Consider the following 25,836-nt stretch of genomic DNA (forward strand, 5'->3'; position numbering starts at 1 on the left):
GAGGGGTGGGACGTGGGGCTCGAGCGGGCGGGAGCAAGCGGGTAGGTAGTGAGGAGGCACGGGAAGGGAGTGAGGGGGAGGGGAGTGAGGAGGAAGGGAGGAAGTGGAGAGAGGGAAGGGAGCGGACTGAGAGGGAGGGAGGGGAGAGAGAGAGAGGGAGGCAGGGGAGAGTGTGGGAGGGAGGGGAGAGGAGAGAGAGGGACGATAGAGAGAGCGAGGGGAGGGGAATGAGGGTGAGGTTAATGAGGGTGAGGGAATGAGGGGAGGGGAATGAGGGGGAGGGGAATGATGTGGAGGGGAGAAAGGGAGCACGGATGAGGGGAGGGACATGGGCCTCGACGGGGAGGGTGAGAGGTGGGAGGGTAGTGTGTGAGATAGGGGAGTGAGGGCGAGGGGAGTGAGGCGGAAAAGAGGGAGGGGAGGGGGTGAGGGTGAGGGAGTGAGGGTGATGGAGGGGAGTCACGGGTAAAGGAGGGAGGGGAATGAGGGTGAGGGAGGCGAGTGAGGGAGGGGGAGTGAAGGTGAGGAGAGGAGGGAGGGGAGTGAGGGTGAGGAAGGGCAGTGAGGGTGAGGGAGGTGAGGGAGGGTGAGGGAGGGGAGTGAGGGGAGGAGAGAGAGGGAGAGGGGAGTGAGAAAGGGGAGTGAGCGGGAGTGATGGTGAGGGAGTGAGGGTGAGAAGGGAGAGTTGGGGAGGGGAGTGAAGGGATGTGGAGTGAGGGGGAGGGATGGGAGTGAGGGGGAGGGATGGGAGTGAGGGGGAGGGAGGGAAGAGAGGGGGAGTGGGAGTGGGGTGTGAGGGAGAGAAGAGGAGGAGGAGGGGGAGGGATTTGTGGAGAGTGGGAGGAGAGGGGAGTGAGGGGGAGGCAAGCAAGGAGAGCGAGTGAGGGAGAGGGGATTGAGGGGTGAGCGGAGCGTGGCGGTTAGGGGTGATGTTGGGGAGGGGGAGGGGAGAGTGAGGGGGAGGGGAGAGTGAGGGGAAGGGGAGAGTGAGGGGAAGGGGAGAGTGAAAGTAGTGAGGGGGAGAGGAGTGCGGGGAAGAGGAGAGGAGTAAGGGGGAGATCAGGGGGGGGACTGAGGGGGAGGGGAAGTGGGGGAGGGGATAGTAGTGGGGGAGGGGAGACTGGTGGGAGAGAGCACGGGAGGGGGAGGGGAGTGAGGGGGAGGGGAAGGGGTGGAGAGGATCGAGGGGGAGGGGAGTGAGTGGGAGGAGAAGGAGTAGGAGGGTGCATGGGGGAGGTGAGCATGTGGGGGGAGGTGTGCATGGGTGGGATGGGAGGGGTGGAGAGTGAGGTGGGAGAGGGGGACGTGGAGGGTAGTGGGGGGAGGGTACAGGGAAGGGTGTGACTGAGGAGAGGAGTGAGGTGGAGAGGAGTGACTGGGGGTGAGGGAAGTGAAGGATAATGATGTGCGAGTGAGTGGAGAGATGGGGAGGTGAGAGAGAGCGTGGTGGGGGCAGCAATTGAGGGGGAGGGGGTGAGTGGGGAGCGAGTGAGGGTGAGGGCCTATGAACGAAGGGGTGGGGCACGAAGGGAGGAGGGGGCTGGGGAACGAAGGGAGGAGGTGGAAGGGGAACGAGGGGGGAGGGGAGCGTGCGGGGGAGGGTTGTGTGGGTAAGAGGAGTTGAGGGATGAGGGGAGGGTGACGAGAGTGAGGGGGAGGGGGAGTTGAGGGAAGTGTGGGGGTGATGGGGAGTGACGTGAGTGAGGGAGGGAATGAGGGAGTCAGGAGTGAGGGCAGAGAGGGGGAGGGAAGAGAGGGGAGTGAGGAGGGAAGCAGGGATAGAGGGGGAGGGGAACGACGTGGAGGGAGAGAGAAGGGGAGGGGTGTGAAGGGGAGTGGGTGAGAAGTTGGAGAGGGGTGCGAAGGGGAGAGTGAAGCAAGGGGGAGCGAGGGGAGGGGGAGCGAAGGTGAGGGGAGGTGGGGTTGAGGGGAGTGAAGGTAGAGGGAGTGATGGAGAGAAGGAGGGAGTGAGGGGGAGGGGAATGAGGGGAGGGGAGTGAGGGGGAGATGGGAGTGAAGGAGGGAAGTGAGGGGGTGCGGAGAGGGGAGTGAGGGGGAGAGGGGAGGAGAGTGAAAGGGGAGATGGACGGGAGTGAGGCGGAGGGGAGTAAAGGAGAGGGGAGAGAGGTGTGAGGGGCGAGGGAGAGTGACGGAGGGAAGTGAGGGGTGAGGGGACAGTGAGAGGGGGAGTGAGGGAGAGGGGAATGAGGGGGTGGGGAACGTAGTAGAGGGGCAGAGGGGGTGAGAGGGATGAGGGGGCAAGGTGCGGGGGGGAGTGGGGAGAGGGGGAGAGAGGGAGGGTAAGAGGGGTAAGGGTGAGAACTTGAGGGGCAAGGGGGAGAGGGAGGGAGGGGAGATGTGAGGAGGATGGTGAGAGGGAGGGGGTGAAGGGGAGTGAGGAGGGAGGGGGTGAGGTGTGTGAGGGAGGGAGAGTGAGGAGGGAGGGGGTGAGGGTGAGGTGTATGAGGGGATGTGAGGGTGAAGGGGGAGTGGGGCGAGGGAGAGAGGGAGGGAGGGGGATGTGAGGGGGAGTGAGGAGGGAGGGGGAGTGAGGGGGTGTATATGAGGGTGAGTGGGGAGGGAGGGGGGAATGAGGGGGTGTATGTGAGGGTGAGTGGGGAGGGAAAGGGGAGTGAGGGGGCTGTATGTGAGGGTGAGGGGGAGTGGAGAGGGAGGGGGAGAGGGGGGTGTCTGTGAGGGTGAGTGGGGAGGGAGGGGGAGTATGTGAGGGTGAGTGGGGAGGGATGAGGGGGGTGTATGTGAGGGTGAGTGGAGAGGGAGGGGGATATGAGGAGGATGGTGAGAAGGAGGGGGAGTGAGGAGGGTGTGGGTGAGGGGGAGTGAGGAGGGAGGGGGGTGTATGTGAGGGTGAGGGGGAGTGGAGAGGAAGGGGGAGTGAGGGGGGTGTATATGAGGGTGAGTGGGGAGTGAGAGGCGTGTATGTGAGTGTGAGTGGGGAGGGAGGGGGAGGAGGGGTGTATGTGAGGGTGAGTGGGAGGGAGTGGGGAGTGAGGGGGTGTATGTGAGGGTGAGTGGGGAGGGAGGGGGGAATGAGGGGGTGTAGGTGAGGGTGAGTGGGGAGGGAGGGGAGTGAGGGGGGTGTATGTGAGGGTGAGTGGGGAGGGAGGGGGGAGTGAGTGGCGTGTAGGTGAGGGAGGGGGTGAGGGGGGTGTATGTGAGGGTGAGTGGGGAGGGAGGGGGGAGTGAGTGGGGTGTATGTGAGGATGAGTGGGGAGGGAGGGGAGTGAGGGGGGTGTATGTGAGGATGAGTGGGGAGGGAGGGGGGTGTATGTGAGGGGGAGTGGGGAGGGAGGGGAGTGAGTGGGGTGTATGTGAGGATGAGTGGGGAGGGAGGGGGGAGTGAGGGGGTGTATATGAGGGTGAGTGGGGAGGGAGGGGAGTGAGGGGGGTGTATGTGAGGGTGAGTGGGGAGGGAGGGGGGAGTGAGGGGGGTGTATGTGAGGATGAGTGGGGAGGGAGGGGGGAGTGAGGGGGTGTATATGAGGGTGAGTGGGGAGGGAGGGGAGTGAGGGGGGTGTATGTGAGGGTGAGTGGGGAGGGAGGGGGGAGTGAGGGGGGTGTATGTGAGGATGAGTGGGGAGGGAGGGGGAGTGAGGGGGTGTATATGAGGGTGAGTGGGGAGGGAGGGGAGTGAGGGGGGTGTATGTGAGGGTGTGTGGGGAGGGAGGGGGGAGTGAGGGGGTGTTGGTGAGGGTGAGTGGGGAGGGAGGGGAGTGAAGGGGTGTAGGTGAGGGTGAGTGGGGAGGGAGGGGAGTGAGGGGGGTGTATGTGAGGGTGAGTGGGGAGGGAGGGGGGAGTGAGTGGGGTGTATGTGAGGATGAGTGGGGAGGGAGGGGGGTGTATGTGAGGGGGAGTGTAGAGAGAGGGGGAGGTGTGTGAGGGAGAGGGAGAGATCCTCAGTGGGGGAGCGGGGAGTTTGCAGACAAAGCCCCGCGCTGTGCCCCGCAGTGTGGGGGTGAACGCTAAAGGTTGTGGGACTGGGCGGTACTCGGATTTGATGGGGCGGTACCCCAGGGACGCTGAATTAGTCAATGCCTATTGAAGTCGCTGGCCTTCCTTCCCGCATGCTGGGCATGTGGCAATCGGGCTGTGCCAACACATTCGTGCAAGCGGCCGGGGCCGCTGCCCTGCTCCGGCTGGCTCGGATGTTGCCGCTGAACACCCCGCTGAGAGCCCCCGACCCCTGACCAGCTCAGCTCACAGGCTGGCCCTGTCCTCCTTGCCCTTGCCCTTGCCCTTCCTTCCTTCCTGTTTTGTTGAAATCTGCTCACACAGTCATCTCTCTGTCTGTCTGGTTTTGCGAAATTCAGTGAATCATCTGCCAACCCCTCCCTCCTGGCCAGCACTCCCCGTCAGACAGGCTGTGACTGAGGGAGAGCTTCCACCAGCAACCCACTGCCGCCCAGTGCTTGGCTCAGTGGACGGGATGGAGGACAGCAACAGGCCAGTGGCGGGGCTGCATCTCACCGTGCTGACTCTCTGCACTGCCCTGGTGGTACATGCAGGTAACAGGCTGCGACTGGCGTGCTCGGGGGTCCAGGGCGGAAAGAACGCCCGTCAGCTGCTGTCTGTCCCGGACAACCGTCCACGGTGTCAGTTAGACATCCGCGGGGGAGGGGGAGCGGGGGCATGCTGGTGCTTTACACCAGCCCAGGAGACCTCCAGGCCCACTCCAGCACAGAATCCAGTGCAGTACTGAGGGAGGGCAGCACTGTCAGAGGGGCAGTACTGAGGGAGTGCTGCACTGTCGGAGGGGCAGGATATAGGAAGTGCTGCACGATCGGAGGGGCAGCACTGAGGGAGTGCTGCACTGTCAGAGGGGCAGTACTGAGGGAGTGCTGTACTGTCGGAGTTGCAGTACTGAGGGAGTGCTGTACTGTTGGAGGGGCAGCACTAAGGGTGTGCTGTACAATCGGAGGGGCAGCACTGAGAGAGTGCTGCACTGAGAGAGGGGCAGTACTGAGGGTGTGCTGTACTGTCGGAGGGGCAGCACTGAGAGAGTGCTGCACTGTCGGAGGGGCAGTACTGAGGGAGTGTTGCACTGTTGGAGGGGCAGCACCGAGGGTGTGCTGTACTGTTGGAGGGGCAGCACTGAGAGAGTGCTGCACTGTCGGAGGGGCAGTACTGAGGGAGTGTTGCACTGTTGGAGGGGCAGCACCGAGGGTGTGCTGTACTGTTGGAGGGGCAGCACTGAGAGAGTGCTGCACTGTCGGAGGGGCAGCACTGAGGGAGTGTTGCACTGTTGGAGTGGCAGCACTGAGGGTGTGCTGCACTGTCGGAGCAGCAGTACTGAGGGAGTGCTGCACTGTCGGAGGGGCAATACTAAGGGAGTGCTGCACTGTCGGAGCAGCAGTACTGAGGGAGTGCTGCACTGTTGTAGGGGTAGTACTGAGGGCACTGTCGGAGGGGCAGTACTGTTGGAGTGAAATGCAATAGAGGATTTTTAGCTTGGCCGAGTGTGGTCTCTCCCCTGCCCCTCCGGCAATGGGTGGGATACTGGGAGAGAACAGGAGGAGGGGATCTCAGAGAACGTGCAAGATAACTAAGGAAATAAGGGAGAGTGTCAAATTGAAAATAAAGGCATACAATGTAACCAAGCCTAGTGGGAGGCCAGACGACTGGAAACATTTTAAAAGCCAGCAGATAATGACTAAAAATATGATTAAAAGAGGAAAGATAGATTATGAAAGTAAACTAGCATGAAATATAAAAACAGATAGTAAGAGTTTCTACAGGTAAATAAGAAGAAAAGAGTGGCTGAAGTAATTGTTGGATGAGACTGAGGAATTAATAATGGGGAACAGGGAAATGGCAGAGACATTGAACAAATATTTTGTATCGGTCTTCACAGTAGCAGACACTAAAAACATACCGATAGTGGATAATCAAGGGGCTATAGGGAGGGAGGGAGGATCTTAATACTATCTCTATCACTAATGAAATAGTACTCGGTAAAATAATGGGATTAAAGGCGGATAACTCCCCTGGACCCGATGGCTTACATCCTCGGGTCTTAAGAGAAGTAACTGCAGAGATAGTGGATGCATTGGTTGTAATCTACCAGATTCCCTGGATTCTGGGGAGGTCCCAGCGGATTGGAAAACCGCAAATGTAATGCCTCTATTTAAAAAAAGGAGACAGACAGAAAGCAGGAAACTATAGACCAGTTAGCCTAACATCTGACATTGGGAAAATGCTGGAGTCCATTATTAAGGAAGCAGTAGCGGGATATTTGGAAAAGCAAAATTCAATCAATCAGAGTCAGCATGGTTTTATGAAAGTGAAATCATGTTTGACAAATTTGCTGGAGTTCTTTGATGATGTAACGAGCAGGGTGGATAAGGGGGAACCTATAGATGTGGTATATTTGGATTTCCAGAAGGCATTCGATAAAGTGCCATATAAGAGGTTACTGCACAAGATAAAAGTTCACGGGGTTGGGGGTAATATATTAGCATGGATAGAGGATTGGCTAACTAACAAAACAGAGAGGCGGGATAAATGGGCCATTTTCCGGTTGGCAAACAGTAACTAGTGGGGTGCCGCAGGGATCAGTGTTGGGACCCCAACTATTTACAATCCATATTAATGACTTGGATCAAGGGACGGAGTGTAACGTAGCCAAGTTTGTTGATGATACAAAGATGGGTGGGAAAGCAAGTTGTGAGGACACAAAAAATCTGCAAAGGGATATAGACAGGCTAAGTGAGTGGGCAAAAATTTGGCAGATGGAGTATAATGTGGGAAAATGTGAGGTTATCCACTTTGGCAGGAAAAATAAAAAAGTAAATTATAATTTACATGGAGAAAAATTGCAAAGTGCTTCAGTACAGAGGGACCAGGGGGTCATAAGAACATAAGAACATAAGAACATAAGAATTAGGAACAGGAGTAAGCCATCTAGCCCCTCGAGCCTGCTCCGCCATTCAATAAGATCATGGCTGATCTGGCCGTGGACTCAGCTCCACTTACCCGCCCGCTCCCCGTAACCCTTAATTCCCTTATTGGTTAAAAATCTATCTATCTGTGGTCCTTGTGCATGAAACACAAAAAGTTAGTAGGGGAGAGAGCGAGACAGAAAGCGAGGGTGAGGAGAGGGGAGATTGAGAGAGAGAGAGTGAAAGCGTTTAGAGAGGGGAGAGAGGGGGAAAGATAGAGAGATTGTGGAGAGGAGAGAGAGATAGATAGAGGGTGGGGAGAGGGAAGAGAGAGATGGAGAGTGGAGAGAGAGAAGGTTAGAGAGAGTTCAGAGATGTGAGAGAGGGGGAAATATAGAGTTGAGAGAGAGGGGAGAGAGAGCGATAGAGGATGGAGAGAGCGAGAGCAAGAAAGGTTCTATCGTTATTCGACACTGCTAGTGCAGACGCGATGGGCTGAATGACCTGTGCTGTACTATTCTATGATAAAAAGAGGGTGAGGGAGAAAGGGAGTGGATGAGAGAAGAAATAAGTGTTGGGGAAGAGAGAGGGAATGATAAAGAGAAGGTGCAGAGAGAGGAGGCAATTAAAGAGAAAAAGTGAGAGGGGTTGAGCTGAAGAACGTGAGAGATAATGAAGGAGAGAGGGAGGGAGAAGGACAGATGAAAGAAGCGACAGAGGGAGAGTGCGATCAGTCAATGGCTGGAATCTACACAGAGATGAACAAGATGAGGGTTTCGATCCCGAGGAATAGCCGTGTTGCTGTGACAGACCCAAACTCTGGGTTGTGGGCAGCTGGGCAGGAAATATGTTTCTCTGTAGGAGGAAGTGGAACCATGGTTTATAAATAGGAATTTCAGCCTGAGTTTGATTTGTGGATTTGAGTGGAGGAGTGAGACGGACAGTAAAGCCTGGAGCATGTGTGTCAGTGACATCCCTCAGGGAATCAGCTACAGGGAATGTGTTAAACACCGTTACTCCACCTCCCCACATCGGCTTCAATCCACCAGTATTGGCTCTCACCTCAGTCAAAGGCACGTGGCTTCAAGTCCCAAAAACTTGAGCAAAAAATCCACGCTGACACTGCAGTGCAGTACGGAGGGAGTGCTGCACTGTCAGAGGGGCAGTACTGAGGAAGTGCTGCACTGTCGGAGGGGCAGTACTGAGGAAGCGCTGCACTGTCAGAGGGGCAGTACTGAGGGAGTGCTACACTGTCAGAGGGGCAGTACTGAGGAAGTGCTGCACTGTCGGAGGGGCAGTACTGAGGTAGTGCTGCACTGTCGGAGGGGCAGTACTGAGGAAGCGCTGCACTGTCAGAGGGGCAGTACTGAGGGAGTGCTACACTGTCGGAGGAGCAGTACTGAGGAAGTGCTGCACTGTCAGAGGGGCAGTACTGAGGGAGTGCTACACTGTCGGAGGGGCAGTACTGAGGGAGTGCTACACTGTCGGAGGGGCAGTACCGAGGGAGCGCTGCACTGTCGGAGGGGCAGTACTAAGGGAGCGCTGCACTGTTGGAGGGGCAGTACTAAGGGAGCGCTGCACTGTCGGAGGGGCAGTACTAAGGGAGCGCTGCACTGTCGGAGGGGCAGTACTGAGGGAGTGCTGCACTGTTGGAGGGGCAGTACTCAGGGAGCGCTGCACTGTCGGAGGGGCAGTACTGAGGGAGTGCTGCATTGTCGGAGAGGCAGTACTGAGGGAGTGTTGCACTGTGGGAGGTGCAATACTGAGGGAATGTTGCACTGTAGGAGGGTCAGTACTGAAGGAGTGCTGCACTTTAGAAGGGGCAGTACTGAGGGGGCGCTGCACCGTCGGAGGGGCAGTTCCACCTTTATTCCCACCTTTATTCTCATATCACATTTCCTCGTGGTGAGAGAGAACATATTTGTTTGATATTCGTATGTTTTTGTCCAATTCCACAGCACCTGGTGATTGTGGTCTATCCTTTTGCCTCCTTCAATAGGAGGAAGCCTTTTCTAAATCTGTCAGCCTAACTTTTGGCAACTTGAAGAGGGAATGAGCAGAGACCATTTCTAGATAGACGCTGGACTGGTCGCTTAATCCATTCCTGATTCAGTCAGAATCACTGACATTCTCGTGTCAATAAATGAAATGCAATAGAGGAGGTTTAGCTTGGCCGAGTGTGGGCCCTCCTCTGCCCTGCCCCCACAGTGAGTCCCCACCTTTGGCAAAGGGTGGGACACTGGGACAGAACAGGAGGAGCGGATCTTGGAGAACCACCCCTCCACAATCCGCGATTGTGTGACCTCCCGCACAGCGAGGCCACACCTTTGACTCGCAGATGATCATGGCAGGTGGTGTTCATACAACAACACAGAGTGCTGAAGGATCCGGGGTGAGAGAGAAGAGGAGAAGGTGGGAGAAAGTGAAAGAGAGACTGAGTGACAGATAAAGGAAGAGTAGGGAGAGCAGACAGAGTGTAGGGGAGAGAGCGAGACAGAAAACGAGGGTGGGGAGAGGGGAGAGAGAGAGATGGAGAGGGTGGGTAGAGAGAAAGATAGAGAAGTTGGGAAGAAGGGAGAGAGAAAGATAGAGAGGGTGGGGAGCGAGAGATAGAGAGAGATAGAGGGTGGGGAGAGGCGGGAGAGAGAGAGAGAGAGCGAGAGAGAGAGATGATGGGGAGCTGGGAGAGAGAGAAAGGTTCTATTTTCGACACTTCTGGTGCAGATGCGATGGGCTGAATGACTTGTGCTGTACGATTCCATGGCAAAGAGATGAGGGAGAAAGGGAGTGGATGGGGAGAGGGAGAAACAATAAGAGTGTTGGAGAAGAGAGAGGAAAAGATGAAGAGAAGGTGCAGAGAGAGGAGGCAATTAAAGAGAAAAAGTGAGAGGGGGTGAGCTGAAGAACGTGAGAGATAATGAAGGAGAGAGGGAGGGAGACGGACAGATGAAGGAAGCGACAGAGACAGAGGGAGAGTGCGATCAGTCAATGGCTGTAATCTGCACAGAGACGAACAAGATGAGTGTTTCGATCCCGAGGAATAGCCATGTTGCTGTGACAGACCCAAACTCTGGGTTGTGGGCAGCTGGGCAGGAAATATGTTTCTCTGTGGGAGGAAGTGGAACCATGGTTTATAAATAGGAATTTCAGCCTGAGTTTGATTTGTGGATTTGAGTGGAGGAGTGAGACGGACAGTGAAGCCTGGAGCATTTCTATCAGTGACACTCCTCAGGGAATCTGCTACAGGGAATGTGTTAAACACCGTTACTCCACCTCCCCACATGGGCTTCAATCCACCGGTATTGGCTCTCGCCTCAGTCAAAGGCACGTGGCTTCAAGTCCCAAAAACTTAAGCAGAAAATTCACGTTGACACTCCAGTGCAGTACTGAGGGAGTGCTGCACTGTCGGAGGGCAGTACTGAGGGAGTGCCACACTGTTGGAGGAGCAGTACTGAGGGAGTGCTGCACTTTCGGAGGGCAGTACTGAGGGAGTGCCACACTGTTGGAGGAGCAGTACTGAGGGAGCGCTGCACTGTCGGAGGGGCAGTACTGAGGGAGCGCTGTACTGTCGGAGGGGCAGTACTGAGGGAGTGCTGTACTGTCGGAGGGGCAGTACTTAGGGATGGCTGTACTGTCGGAGGGGCAGTACTGAGGGAGCGCTGTACTGTCGGAGGGGCAATACTGAGGGAGCACTGTACTGTTGGAGGGGCAGTACTGAGGGAGCGCTGTACTGTCGGAGGGGCAGTACTGAGGGAGCACTGTACTGTCGGAGGGGCAGTACTGAGGGAGCGCTGTACTGTCGGAGGGGCAGTACTGAGGGAGCGCTGTACTGTCGGAGGGGCAGTACTGAGGGAGCGTTGCACTGTCTGACGGTCAGGTCTACCTTTATTCTCACCTTTATTCTCATATCACACTTCCTCGTGGTTAACCGTTATTAGTTTTACTCATCTGACTAGACTTCGGTCAGAGAACAGATTTGTTTGATATTCGTATGTTTTTGTCCAATTCCACAGCACCTGGTGATTGTCGTCTATCCTTTTGCCTCCTTCAATAGGAAGAAGCCTTTTCTAAATGTGCCAGCCTAGCTTTGGGCAACTTGAAGAGGGAATGAGCAGAGGCCACTTCTAGATAGACGCTGGACTGATTGCTTAATCCATTCCTCATTCCCATGTCAATAAATGGAATGCAATAGAGAAGGTTTAGCTTGGCCGAGTGTGGGATCCTCCTTTGCCCTGCCCCCACAGTGAGTCCCCACCTTCCGCAAAAGGCGGGACACTGGGAGAGAACAGGAGGAGGGGATCTCGGAGAACATCACCTCCACAAGCCACGATTGTGTGATCTCCCGCACAGCGAGGCCACAACTTGCTGACTCCCAGAACACAGAGTGCTGAAGGATCTGGGATGAGGGAGAAGAGTAGAAGGTGAGAGAAACCGAGAGAGAGACTGAGTAAGAGATAAAGGGAGGGTAGGGATAGAAGACAGAGTGTAAGGGAGAGAGCAAGACAGAAAGTGAGGGTGGGAAGAGGGGAGACAGAGAGAGAATGATAGAAAGATAGAGAGGGTGTGGAGAGGGGGAAAGGGAAAGATAGAGAGGGTGGGGAGAGGGAAGAGAAAGATAGGGAGGGTGGGGAGAGGGGAGAGAGAGAGAAAGATGGAGCGGGGAGAGAGACAGAGATAGAGGGTGGGGAGCGGGGAAAGTGGTGAGAGAGATAGAGATAGAAAGGGTGGAGAGTGAGCAAGAGAGAGGGTTCGGAGAGGGGAGAGAGGGGGGAAAGATAGAGCGTGGGGAGAGAGTGAGAGAGATAGAGGGTGAGGAGGAGGGGAGAGAGCGAGAGAGAGAGGGTGGTGAGAGGGGAGAGAGTGAGAGAGATAGAGAGGGTGGGGAGAGAGGAGAGAGCAAGAGAGATAGAGAAGGTGGGGAGAGAGGAGAGAGCGAGAGAGATAGGGTGGGGAGAGTGGAGAGAGCGAATGAGATAGAGGGTGGGGAGAGGGAGAGAGAGATAAAGAGGGTGCAAAGTGTAAGGGGGGGCAGTTTATGGACTCTATGAGGGGGTCAGGTTCCCTTCTGATCAACTTGAGCGGTTTCGAATCGCTCCCCCTCCCTTGGGTTCTGTACTATGAATTTATTTGGGGGAGTGACAAAAGTGCAGAGGACACTGGTTTGATGCAAAGAACTTTGGTTTTATTACAGTCAAGGTAATATAGGCTTATTACTCTAGTAAGAAAATACACAGCCAAACTTACAATCACTCTAATAAAGAACAATACAAGGAAAGGTACAAAGTCAAACTTAAAATCACTCGAATAAAGTACCATACACGACACATTCAAAGGGGGTTGCAGTAAAATTATACCTCCCGTGTCCCAATACCTAATTCTAGCTAGGTTAGACTCCAGGGAAGGCAGGGACTTATGCTTACCAATCTTTTTGATAGTTAATGGTAGATGGTGATGTTCTTCCTTCCTTCAGGACTTCAAGACTTCGAGGCTGGAGAGTCTCTCCCCTCTCTCCCCTCTCTCTTCTCTCTCCTCTCTCCTCTCTCCTCCCTCCTCTCTCTAACCTCTGTTGAAAACAATGGCCAGCTAAAAGATTTCAGTATTCTAATCTTGTCGCCCAATCTGTTCACAATCCTTTGTGTAATTTTGGCGAGCTTGGTTCTTCTTTGTAATATTTTGTCAGGCTCGTTAAAGTCGATATGTCTTGGGTGGGTTGATCTTCAAAAACTGTTTCCTGATGGAAATATTAGTTTGGTAATTGCAATGTCCTTTTGTGCTTAGTCTTTTGCATACAGGCTGGATTGGGCCTCTTTGTGATGTATATGCTGAAATGGTTTGTCCAGACCCATGTTGATGGGAGCTACCTCTGAGTGATACTGTGATAGTAATGTCTCTTGTGGAGGAAGATTTCCAAATACTCATTCTTCCAGACAGGTTAACTCAGTCCTCACACCCAGACAGTGCCAATAATCAAGTGGGCTTCTTTTGTTCTCTAGGTCTGCCCACAGGCTTGAATTTGTCTTGTAAACGTTCATAATTCTATTAAAGTTCATAGTTTCTTCCATAAGCATTTTAGAGTTCCAAACTTTTCGACAGATAGTCCCAAATTAAATTTCCTTTCGAATGAGCCCAAACACAGGGGGGTTCTGGTGAATTTTGCTCTCTGCAGTCCCCCCTGTTGACACTCTACACTCCTTGAGTGTCAATCAAGGTAAGCAAAATTCCTGCTCCCGAGAGTCAACCTTCCCTGCATTTATACTGGCTAAACATTACCCTGCATCCCCCGTTGAAATGCAATATACAGGCGAATATGGTCATTAAAATTTGGTTATAGCATATAGGGGGTATGATGTCCCTCTTTTACTCGGTTTTCACAGTAAAATGACGGTATACAGTTATGCACAACTTTAAGTAAAGTAAAATAAAAATGCATAGTAACACATTCTCAAATAGCATAAAGGTCCATAGTCAAACATGCTTTAAGTTCAGTAAAATAAAGGTACATAGTCAAAACATTTAAGTAATACTCTTACAACACTTGCGATGTTGCAGTTTACAGCAGGTAAAATCAAACACAAATTAAACATGGTAGTATGGTGTCACCCCTCCCTGCGTGATTCCCAAGTTCGGCCAAGGAGCATATGACCTGACCTTTGGTGCCTGACCTGACGGCCTCTGTGTTTCACTCGGCAAGTGAGACACCATAAGTAAAGTATAATCGCGAGTTGACAAATAACTAAAGTGTGGGAAGCGATTCGGATCCAGTTTGGGACCTCGATATTTCTGAAAAGGTCCCACCAAGGCGGAATGGTGACCTCGAGAATCTTTTTCCCTGTCTCAATTGTTTTCTGTTCTAGAGTATAGAAGTGTATTTGTGAGATAATTACAGCTTTTAGCAGAGCGGTAAGATGTTCGGGTAGAGGGGGAATTGCATAGCCAAAATGTACAACATAATCCTGCAGGTTTGTAATGTTTTCCTTCACAGTGAGGTGGACAGTGGAGGGTTCAGGAATGGGGACAATCCGTTCCTGGGCCACTTGAACTGATGCCTCAGGTTTGAAGCAAAAACTGCTGTCACTTACCGGAACCAGAAGTGTCCACGTTGGTAGTGGGGCACACTGGTGGTGACACAATATGTCCCACCCCTTATGTATGTTACCTGTGGAGGAACATGGTCTTGTGTCATTACCTCCATGGTGCAGTTAATAGGCTGTGTGCCAACAGCTTTAAACCCACACTGTGACTTTGAATGGGCACTCAAGTACTGGGGACACAGTATTACATGTGCACCCCGGCTCCGGCACCCGGAGAGGTCAGTACCCGTTTATGACATAGGGTGGGACCACTGCGAAACGAATGTGTGCACCTCCCTGAATAACTCCAATATTCTTCACCAGTGCGGGTCAGGCTGTCCCAACCATGAGCGGCATCCTTAATACTATCCCCATAATGGTGTGGTTAGATTTCCCACAGTGTACTGGGACAGGGTAGGCTTCAGAGGCTAGGCGGAGCTGGCACGGGCTTAGTGAATTGCTGTACGGGTGGAGGGCTGCGAGGTGCTTGTTCCTGATCCAAGAGGGGACTACACCTTGTTTTAAATCCTCTAGGTTGTTGCGGCCCTCGCCCAACAATCATGCCCCATATAGTACGCACACCTCGTTCTGTGCAGCCTGGTCAGAAGCGTTTCTATCCTCCCGTATAAGTGCATTCACTGTCTGTGCATGTTTTTCCCGCTCAGCCACTATTTCTTTTAAATGGAGAGTCATAGCCTGGTCCTCGTGTAGTTCTGATCCTACTACGGAATTCTCCTGTTTCAGGATATTTCTCAATTGGGTCTTTAAACTGTTTATCTGTGTTTGAAGCTCTATGTCATCCAGGCTATTTATTACAGAGGATGCTGTATTGTAGGTAGTGAAAACGTCGTTTATGATTCCCCTTCTAGGTCTCCCTGAGCCCATGGTGTCCCTAGCGTTTAGGGTGCATAGGTCTGCTTTGTCTACATTTCCAAAGTCGAACTCATAAAATTTCTTAAACATGTCTCTAAGTAGGACCTGGTATAGCAGCTCTGTTTCCTTTGGACACCATGCAGGTAGGTGTACTTCGGTAAGGTTTAATATTACTGAATAATGTACGCACTGATACAACACTTTTTCGGTCAATACCAATACTAATCCGTTCCCAGGTCCCTTGGTGATGGTAGGACACCTTTCTATTACTGTGTGTATTGGCGGGGTTGTGGGCAGGGGTTTCTTAATGTGTGCTCTTAGTTTGGTGGCGTTAATTGGGAGTGGGGAGTGTGGGACAGTGCACCCATGTAGGCTAGAGTCCCACCCCATCCCTTCCCCTTCATCCTGCCATTGCCTGGCGAAGGCGATCGATATGCCTGCGGGACAAATACTCTCTGATCCCCACATGCAAACATAAATTCCTTGTTCGGATTCCCACCATTTGTCCCAACACACTGTTACTCCTCCCCGTGTCCCCGTGATGGTGCGGTACGTATCATTACTGAGTCTTTCCCAGTCCGATTCCTGGTCCCATACGTCCTTGCTGAGTTTTCTGAGCCACCACCATCTTCCCAGGGGAATGTTCCCTTTGCAAGTCAAACATACACGCTTTCCCTCTGTAACACTGACTCAGGCAGCGATGATCCATATCCGGGGGCATGGAACTGAGGCCTCCCCGTAGGTAAAACCTTCCTGGCTGGGGTAGCGGGTAGAATTAGATCCCAGCCACCCTGGCCATCTTCCCTCGTGGGCGTAAACGGAGAGTTCTTCCACGTCTCAGGGGCCACCCCCGGCGGTTACGATCGGTGCTCTTCCTCCTGAACACCTGTAGATGAGGGATTCTTCCACGTCTCCTCGGTCACCGCTGCTCATCCTTATCAGGGCGATCAGGAACAGGATCCTTCTCATACTGCTCTCTCTCCTGTAGGGGCACTTTAAACAGATTGTCTAGCCCTGAGAAAGCTCTCTGGCTTGACAAAAGTGACCGAGTTCTAAATTGGGCTCATAGTCTTTAATTGACTGGCTGTCTTATTCAGTTCCTTGTGGACTGATGACTGCTTTTAACTTTATCTCACAGTCGTTCTGCTTATTATCTTACCGGTGCTTCCTTAATAGCCATACCGGTAGATTCTTCTTACTCCCGGGTATCACCCGGCCTGTGCTTCTTTTAATAGCTGCACAGGTAGATTCTTTTCCTTACCCCAGTTAACCAATACATATATACTTATCATTACACAGATAACTTATTACTAAACATTCTTAAATTCACATCACTATATATGTACATCTGCCACCCGTCTCCGGGTGGCCAGGTTAATTCCTGCCTTCTCTCTTTCTTCTTCTCCCGCTGGGTGTCCAGCGAGGTAGGTGATAGGTGGGTCTGCACTGTCTAACTCTAAGTACCCTGACCGGACGTGGGTTTGAGTCCCACACTTTGGGGGAACGTCCCTTCTGGTGCTGCAGCACACCGCTGCTTTGGGGGTGGCTGCCTGGTTCGTTTCTTCCCCTGGGGGTTCTGCTTGGTCGAGGGCTACGGGCTGGGGACTCTCACTTGGTGGCTGGTCCACCACTATCTCTTCTGGGGGTCTCTCGTTGCCCGAGGCTACCAGCTGGGTGTCCCTGCTCGCGGGCTGGTCTCTGACCTTAGGTGCCCTTAGGTCCCTTTCCCGGGGCTGAACCATTTAAATTGGGGCACTGGTGACCACGGTGTCTTTGGCCGTGGTGTGTGGGGAGTCCTTCTTAAGGTTCCGTCTGCTGGGGGTGCGTCCGAGTCCCAAATGATAGGGGGGACAGCTCCTCCGGTAACACAGTCCACCGGCCCTCTAGGTACAGTCTGTGGGTCTGCCACGTCCCCTTTGGGATTTCCACAGTCGGGGGCTGTTGGCTGGGGGTCCCTGTCTTTAGCACGGTTCACAGTTTTTGGCTGTCCCTTACGTTTAGCTGCTGCCCCGGGTTGAAGTTTGCACTGATTTATGTGGAACCACTTTGTTCAGCGGGGCAATTTTATGGCATAGACCATGGGACTTGCCTTGTCGACAATGTGGTACGGTCCCATGTACAGTGCCTCAAAGACCCCTACTCTAGCGTAATTCCTCACCATAACCGGGTCTTGGGTCTGGCCCATTTTTAGGTCTGGGGGCAAAGCTATCCCTGCCTTCTCTGCCGTCCCCATCCTGCCCCTGACTGCTGCTATGGGTCCTGAGTTGTACGGATCCCAGAGCTTGCCCGTGCGGGCATCTTGCTTGGATAACATGTCAGCCTGTTGGTTTCCCTCGTTACGGGGTTCAGTGATGAAGTGTACCTTCACCTTATGTATACAGATATTCCCTTCCTCCCCTACAGCTTTCATGATCTTTTCCAGTGGGGGCTTAATTGCCAGGGGCCTCCCATCTGCTGATGTGTATTCGCAGCGGGACCAGATAGCCAGCTACTCCATACACGAATTGCATGTGAACATACTGTCCGAGCAAATCGTGTATGGGGTAGGGAATTCTTCAGGGTGTGTGACTACATACACCACTGCAGACAGTTCAGCGTGCTGGGCGCTCATAGTGCTGGGGAGTTTAATCGCCAGGGCAATGCCTGCCTCGGTGTCATAAACTCCGCAGCCTGCGAGTCGTTCACCCACAGATACTGTGCTTGCACCGTTCACATAGATCTCTCGGCCTGTGGGGTGTAACCCAGCCCAAAGCCTATGTTAATTTCCCATACCCCTTCTACGGAACACCGGTGGGCTGTCCCTGGATAAATCATGTTGGCTGCGAGTCTTGGCTCACAGAGACCCTTTACCCTTAGGTCCATTTGAGAGAGGAGCAGGGTCCAGCGAGCAATGCGGGCACTGCTCACTGTCCCGTCCTTAATTCTCCTGTCCAGGAGCATTTGGGTGGGCGTATGGTGGGTAAGGAGTGTGATAGGGGACCCCCCTGTGAAGATCAGTGATCTTTTCACAGCCCAGTGAGTGGCTAGCAGGTGCTGCTCACAGTTGGAGTATCCCTTCTCCACGTCCGTTAGTATCCTGGAGGAGTAGACCACTGGTCTCAGCCGGCCGTGCCGCTCTTGGAGCAGTACTGCACTCAGGCTGTCCCCACTGGCTGCTACCTCCAGGAAAAACTCTTTACCCCCATCGATGGCCCCTAGAGCTTGAGCGGTCTGCAGGTCTTTCTTGAGTTGGATAAATGCTGCCTCACAACCTTTGTCCCATTCCCACTCCACTCCCTTGTGTAGGAGTCAGAGCAGAGGGGCTGCTGTGGCTGCATAATCCTCAGAGAAATCTCTGCTGTACCCGGTTAGCCCTAGAAAAGATCTTACTCCTGTCACTGTGTTGGGGGCGGGTAACTCCTGCACTGCTTCCCTTCTAGCTTTGTCAATGGCTCTCTCCCCAGCACGCACAGCCAGTCCCAGGAACTTTACTTCCTTCCGGCCGATCTGTGCCTTCTTGGGGTTTACTTTAAATCCCTCTTCTTTCAGCAGTTCAGTCAGCAGTGGGCCATGCTCCTCCCCCTCATCGGTGAACAGGAGCAGGTCATCCACATACTGTACTAATTGCTGGGGTCTGCTGAAACTCTTTAAACAGTTGGCCATACACCGATGGAAAATACTAGGGCTGTAATATCCTTAAACTACGATAGAATCACACGAGGCACATTCTGCAGATGAGGTCACTCCGTGACCTGTACCTTTATTCCCAGGACCAAGAAGTGATGACCCTGCGTGGGACCTCCCTTTATATGCCTGGATGACCAGGTGAGGAGTGTCTCCCACAAGTTCACCCCCTGTGGTCAAGGTGTGCATTTCTTAGATGTATACAGTATGCAGTGTTGTTACATGAAGGTTACAGTTACATGAAGGTTACATACATGACATCACCTCCCCCCAACGTCTTATTGGGTCAAAGATTAAGTCTTTCAGGCAGTCGACACTCTCTCCTGGAGCGCCGCAGTTGGGGCTCTGGTGATTAAGCCTTGGCATGCGTCTCTGTCACCTGTGGTGATTCCGGCCTGTCCGGGCTGGCCGCAGGGACTGTGCATGCTGGTGAATGTCCTTGTTGCTCGTTCACTGGCGGTGGTGTGGGCAACATCTCATGATCTTCCTCAGTGTCCATGCTGAACCTTTTTCTTACTTGGTCCAGATGCTTGCGGCATCTCTGTCCATTGTTAAGTCTGACCACTATGACCCTAGTCCCCTCTTTGCCAATTACAGTGCCCTCAAGCCGCTTGGGCCCCAAAGCGTGATTAAGAACAAATACAGGGTCACCGATTTCTATACATCCCGTGGCATTGAAGGGAGGGTCCTTGAATCCGGAGCATGCCCTGTTTTAAGATTTGGACCGCACGTTCCGCCTGGCCACCTATCGCGCCTCCTGCTGGCCTATAGTCCCGTCTGCATTCGCTCACGGGAGTCCCGCCCACGGAACTACTCATGAAACGTACGCTTAAAACTCAGTTGACCCTCATTCATCCAGTCCTGGCAGACATTGTTGAGGGCAAGCGCCAGTCCCAAAATGAGTGCCATGATCGCAACGCAGTGGGCAGATGTATAGAAATCGGTGACCCTGTATTTGTTCTTAATCACGCTTTGGGGCCCAAGTGGCTTGAGGGCACTGTAATTGTCAAAGAGGCGAATAGGGTCAGAAGCCAGCTTGAACAGTGCTATCCTGACATGTTTGATGCCATTACCCGACATGAACTCCTGGAATTCATATCTAGTGAAACACGGGCCGTTGTCCCTAACCAGGATGTCTGGCAAGCCGTGGGTCGCAAAGACCGCACGCAGACTCTCCACAGTGATGGATGTCGTGCATGAATTCAATATGATGCACTCGATCCATTTCGAGTATGCATCAACGACAATTAGGAACATTTTTCCCATGAACGGGCCCACGTGGTCTATGTGAATACGTGACCATGGCCTGGTGGGCCAGGGCCACGGGCTGAGTGGGGCCTCCCTGGGGGCATTGCCCAGCTGGGCACACGTTGTGCACCTGCGAGCACAAGTGTTCCAGGTCTGAATCAATTCCTGGCCACCAAATGTGACCGGGCAATGGCCTTCATGAGCACGATTCCTGGGTGCTCACTGTGGAGTTCCCTGATGAATGCCTCCCTTCCTTTCTGGGGCATGATTACCCGGCTGCCCCATAGCAGGCAGTCGGCTTGGATGGAGAACTCATCCATCCATCTGTGAAACGGTCTGACCTCCTCCGGGCATGCCCCGTGTGCGGGCGCCCAATCCCCAGTCAGGACACATTTCTTAATCAGGGATAGGAGGAGATCTCTGTTAGTCCAGATTTTGATCTGGCGGGCTGTGATGGGGGAGTCTGCGCTGTCGAAAGCCTCAACGGCCATGACAATCTCAGTGCTTTTCTCCGCTGCCCCCTCAGTGGTGGCCAGTGGAAGCCTGCTGAGCGTGTCAGTGCAATTTCCGGTGCCTAGCCGGTGCCATATGGTGTAGTCATACGCAGCCAGCATGAGGGCCCATCGCTGTATGCGAGCTGACGCATTGGCATTGACAGCTTTGCTGTCAGACAGCAGGGATGTCAGCGGCTTGTGGTCTGTTTCTAATTCGAACCTTCTGCCAAAAAGATACTGGTGCACCTTTTTCACCCCGTAGACACGTGCGAGTGCTTCCTTTTTAACCATCCCATATCCTCGCTCTGCCTGGGAGAGCGACTTGGAGGCATAAGCCACAGGTTGGAGTTGGCCCGAGTCATTACTTTGCTGCAATACACACCCAACCCCATAGGATGATGCATCACATGTTAAAACCAATTTCTTACAGGGGTTGTACAGGATCAACAGCTTATTAGAACAAAGCAGGTTCCGCACCCGATTGAAAGCCCGTTCCTGACAGTCCCCCCAAAACCAATCGCAACCCTTACGCAGGAGCACGTGTAGCGGCTCCAACAACGTGCTTAAGTTCGGCAGAAAGTTCCCAAAATAGTTCAAGAGTCCCAGAAATGATCGCAACTCCGATGTGTTGCCGGGCCTGGGTGCACGACGGATCGCCTCCGTTTTAGATTCGGTAGGCCGGATCCCGTCTGCAGCAACCCTCCTGCTTAAAAACTCGACCTCTGGAGCCAAAAACACACACTTAGATTTCTTTAATTGCAGGCCTACCCGGTCCAGTCGGTGTAGCACCTCCTCCAGGTTGTGGAGGTGTTCCTCGGTGTCTCGTCCCGTGATAAGGATGTCGTCCTGAAATATGATAGTTCCCGGGATGGATTTGAGCAGGCTTTCCATGTTTCTTTGGAAAATAGCGGCCGTTGATCGAATGCCGAACGGACACCTGTTGTAGACAAACAGCCCCTTGTGCGTGGTGATGGTGGTCAGTAGCTTCGGCCAGTTCCTGGGCCATGTAGGCTGAAGTGAGGTCCAACTTGGTGAACAGCTTGCCTCTCGCCAGCGTGGCAAAAAGATCCTCCGCTCTCGGAAGCAGGTATTGGTCTTGTAGTGACACCCGGTTGATAGTGGCCTTGTAGTCGCCACAGATCCTGACCGAGCCATCCGTTTTTAGGACAGGGACGATGGGGCTTCCCCAGTCACTGAATTCAACAGGCGAAATTATGCCCTCTCTTAGCAGCCTGTCCAACTCACTCTCAATTTTCTCCCGTATCACGTACGGCACAGCTCTGGCTTTACTTTCAAAGGCACCAAAGGCTCTACTTTGGTGCCTTTGAAAGTCCCGACACCAGGTTGAAATAGTGACTCAAATTTCTGTAGGATCTGTGAGCATGAACTTCGCTCCACAGATGAAATGGCGTGCACACTCCCCCCCACCCCCCACCCCATTTCCAGTTCATCTCGGCTAGCCAGCTCCTTCCCAAAAGCGCGGGACAGTCCAGAGCAGCAGCCGGTTCTCCGATCAATTATGTGTGACCACCAATGTTGTGCTGCCTAGCACTGGGATGATCTCTTTGGTGTATGTCCGTAATTGCGTGTCAATGCTCTGAGTGGCCATAGTTTCTCAAATTGTTGGACACTCATAAGTGACTGGCTGGCTCCTGTGTCCAGCTCCATGCGAACCGGGATGCCATTTAATAGGACTTTCATCATCATGGGTGGCGTTTTGGTATATGAGCTGTGGATATCTGCCACATGAACCTGCTGAACCTCAGCGTCCATTGTATTGTCCTAAGCATCAACCTTCCTTGCAGACCCCTCTTCTTGGTCATCTGCCTCATAAACTAGCCTCGCTGCGGGCTTCTTGCACATTCTGGCTAAATGTCCACTGAAGTTACAGTTTCTACAGATGAATTGTTGAAACCTACAGGTTTTCGCAGCATGTCTGCCCCCGCACCTCCAGCAGGAGCTGAGATTGTTGTGAATAAAAGGGCTGTTACCAGGCATTCCTCTCTGAATGTCTCTTTGATTACTCTTGAGCATTCTGTTAATGAGTGTCAATGGTCCCATCCCGGGACGCATTGTCCCTTGTGATGGCGTGAATTGAAGATCCCCCTGCCATTGTCTCTGTTGAGGACTCACTCTCGAGTCTGTTGCTGCCTGGGTGGTGTCGAATTGCCCTTACCTGCCTGCGGGATTCTGAGTCGCATTTACAATGTTAACTCTCTGATCCATCGCCACATTGGAAGCAGAGTTGCGCGCGTATATTATCTTGGCTTCCTCCTCCCCCGCCAAGAAGGTCTGAGCCATCAACGCTGCCGCTTCCAAGGTCAAGTCCTTGGTCTCGATTAGCTTCCTGAAAATCCCGGCATGACCAATGCCCTCAATAAAGAAATCCCTTAACGTCTCCCCGCTGCAGGCATCTCTGAATTACAGAGACTGGCCAGGCGCCAAAGGTCCGCAACGAAGTCCGGTATGCTCTGTCCCTCCCGACGTCTGTGTGTATAGAACCAATGTCGGGCCATGTGTATACTGCTCGCCGGTTTGAAGTGCTCACTGATCAGTCTACTGAGCTCTTCAAAGGTTTTGTCCGCCGGCTTCTCAGGTGCAAGCAGGTCTTTCATCAGCGCATACGTCTTAGGTCCACAGCTGGTCAGTAGATGCGCCCTTCGCTTGTCAGCCGCTAACTCTCCCAGCCAGTCCTTCGTGACAAAACTCTGCTGGAGCCTCTCAACAAAATCGTCCCAGTGCTCACCAACACAGTACCGTTCCTCTGAGCTACAGGTGGCCATTCTCGTCGCCAATGTAGTATCCTTAAACTACTATAGATTCACACGAGGCACATTCTGCTGACGAGGTCGCTCCGTGACCTGTACCTTTATTTCCAGGACCAAGAAGTGATGACTCTGCGTGGGACCTCCCTTTATATACCTGGATGACCAGGTGAAGAGTGTCTCCCACAAGTTCACCCCCTGTGGTCAAGATGTGCATTTCTTAGATGTATACAATATGCAGTGTTGTTACATGAAGGTTAGTTACATGAAGGTTACATGAAGGTTACAGTTACATGAAGGTTACATACATGACAAGGTCTGTTGTAGAAGCCCTGAGGGAGACTTATCCAAGTATATTGCTGTCCTTTAAAGGTAAAAGCAAACTTGTACTGATCTTCCCTTCTTAAAGGTATGGACCAGAACCCGTTGGAAATATCCAGCACCGTGAAGGTGGTTGCGGAGGCTGAGATACTTCCAATGAGGTCGGTGACAGCAGCAACAGTGGGTGCACAGGCGGGGATGTTACAGTTGAGTACTCGATAGTTCACCATGGCTCTCCAGGAGTTGTCCAGTTTCTTAACCAGCCACAATGGAGAGTTCACATGGGTAGCCATTGGTCTCAATACCCCCTGTTTAACCAGCGAACCCAAGGCTGTTTCCATGTCTGCCTCCGCCTCCCTGGGGAAGTTGTACTGTTTCTGTAGTTGGGTCATGGGGTCCCCATCTATGCTAACCTCGACCCCGTTTATTCTCCCACAGTCATGTTTGTGAGTGGCAAAAGCTGCAAGGTTTTTCCTCACATATTCTTGATATTCTACAGGGGTGTTACTGACCAGTGATTCAAGGTCGTAACCCTCCTTTGGTTTCATGGTGCACACCGTCCCTTTTCCCTGTTTTCCCGGGATAACCATCACCTCACTCTCCTGTCCCGTACAGACTGACCCCCAAAGGCAGTGGTTTCTTGAATCCACTAGGATCCCATGGCCTAGGATGAAGTCAGCCCCCAGGATCCCTCTCCTTTCCTGCTCCCACTTCATCAGGACACAAGTCCACTTAGTGTGGAGTGTATCTAAATGAATGGAGAGGAACGGAGAATGAGCCAGTCTGTTCAGTGCCTGTGAAACCCACCAAGCTGTAGGGGACCCCGTTAGACAGAGGTGAGGCGGCAGGGTTAGCTGCATAGACAAGGGTGCTTGAGGCACCGGTGTCCAGCAGGTAAGTCCCTTTCACCTTTTCCACTTCCATCTGCACGGTCGGTCTCCCCCACGCATCATACTCAAGAGCACACAGGTGGACAGGCTGCGCCTGACCTAGTCACGGTTTTGGTTGGGAGGGGGCAGATGGGATCTTGGTACCGGTGGTTACCTTTCCAGGGCCATCTAACATGACTCGGAGCGCAGTTAAAAAGGTTTCAAACGAATGGGGAGGGACTGGCTTATCTGTCTCGGGCTTTTGGGCAGGGACAGGAGAATTCTTTCCTGCGCTATTGTTCCAAGGATTTTTTCAATCCTTTCTCCAGTGCCCACTCTTTCCGTACCCGAAGCAGGTACGTTTTGTATCGGAGAGGTTGTCCCCCTCGTGGTGCCATTCCCTCTTGTCTTGGTTAGGTCGGATTTCGGGAACCCTTCCCTTTTGCGGGTGCTCTTCTGTCCCTCTGACGTTTCTGTAAGCTAGGGTCAGCTGCCTAAGCACTCCCTGTTCTGTGGCCTGGGGATCTCTGGGGTCGAACCAGGCCTCAGCCTTGGTTCTTATTCTGGGTAAACTGTTAGCTACTAGGTTTCGGAGCCAGTGTGCTAATTCATCCAGGTTTAATTAACCCATGTCTATGTCCCCACTACAGGCGCTTTTGTACACCGGCCACATTCGGTCTGCGAAAGCCTGTGGGGTTTCTCCTGTGAGCTGCACCGTTTTCTCTACTCTAGAAAAGGGACTCCTGTCATTGCAGCCCATAGCTTCTAAAATGACTTTCTGGACGGCAGCAAGTGTTTTCTGTCCTCTTTTGCTCTCAGTAGAGAGGGACTGGTACAGTTTGCTGTCTTGGGATAGGAGAAGCATCTTTGCCATTTCTGCATCATCGCACCCATTAATATCCCCTGCCTGTTCCACTTCCACAAAGTGAACCGAGGGGTCTCCCTTTGGAGTGAGCTTTCCCAGGTGACTTATCATAGCCCTAAGCTGGTGGGGAGTGTGGGGGAACCACAAACTGACTTTCCAGGGGCCCTGGACCCCCGTTAAGGGTGGGCGGGCCAAACTTCTGTTGCCGGACCGGGCACGTTGGCCCTGGTTCTGGCTCTCCCTGTTCTGGCTCGCCTCCCTTTCCTCCCTGCGGCCAAGCCGAGCTGAAACTTGGTGCTACAGGTGGTGGTGGTTCACTATCCCTGTCCGCCCCGCAACTGATTTGCCCCTCCTGCTGCTGCACCGGTGTAGTCACCGGTACCACAGGTAGTGGCCAGGTAGTTTCCTCCTTCTCTTCCTGCTTTACCTGGGGCGTACCCGGGCTTATTAGGCATACCATGCCTTTTGCCTTGGACAGAGCAAGGTTTAAACTTTTAATTTGTTGCTTGCAGGGAGCATGGTCTCCCGATTCAAATCCATTAGTGCTAGTTACTTTATACACTGCGTGCACATCTTTTAATCTTTCCTGGAGCTCTTTTACTTGTCGGGCGAGGCGAGTGCTTTCCTCCCTCAGTGACTTTTCACTACTTTTGGCCTCGGTAACCTGACATTGAAAATAGTCCTGACTGTTTTTAAACCTTTCCATTATTTGGGTCCTTTCCTGTTTTAGCTTACGGAGTTCTCCCGATAATCTTTCTTCTGACATAAC

General features: G+C 53.0%; 1 protein-coding gene across 2 annotated transcripts in view; it reads left to right on the top strand.

Moving 5' to 3' along the window:
- The first annotated feature begins 4,384 nt into the window (after window positions 1-4,384).
- LOC139229861 (major histocompatibility complex class I-related gene protein-like) overlaps window positions 4,385-25,836 on the top strand; it is a 38,740-nt gene continuing 17,288 nt past the window's right edge. The window contains exon 1 of one of the 2 annotated variants that reach the window (XM_070861491.1): window positions 4,385-4,526. In XM_070861491.1, the coding sequence (XP_070717592.1) occupies window positions 4,448-4,526 (79 nt within the window). In that variant the 5' untranslated portion in view covers window positions 4,385-4,447. Of the gene's footprint in view, window positions 4,527-11,265; window positions 11,321-25,836 lie in introns of those variants that run through there. The other variant, XM_070861492.1, reaches the window with a different exon arrangement.

The sequence above is a fragment of the Pristiophorus japonicus genome, chromosome 19 (assembly GCF_044704955.1).
Source record: "Pristiophorus japonicus isolate sPriJap1 chromosome 19, sPriJap1.hap1, whole genome shotgun sequence".
NCBI classification, from domain to species: domain Eukaryota; kingdom Metazoa; phylum Chordata; class Chondrichthyes; family Pristiophoridae; genus Pristiophorus; species Pristiophorus japonicus.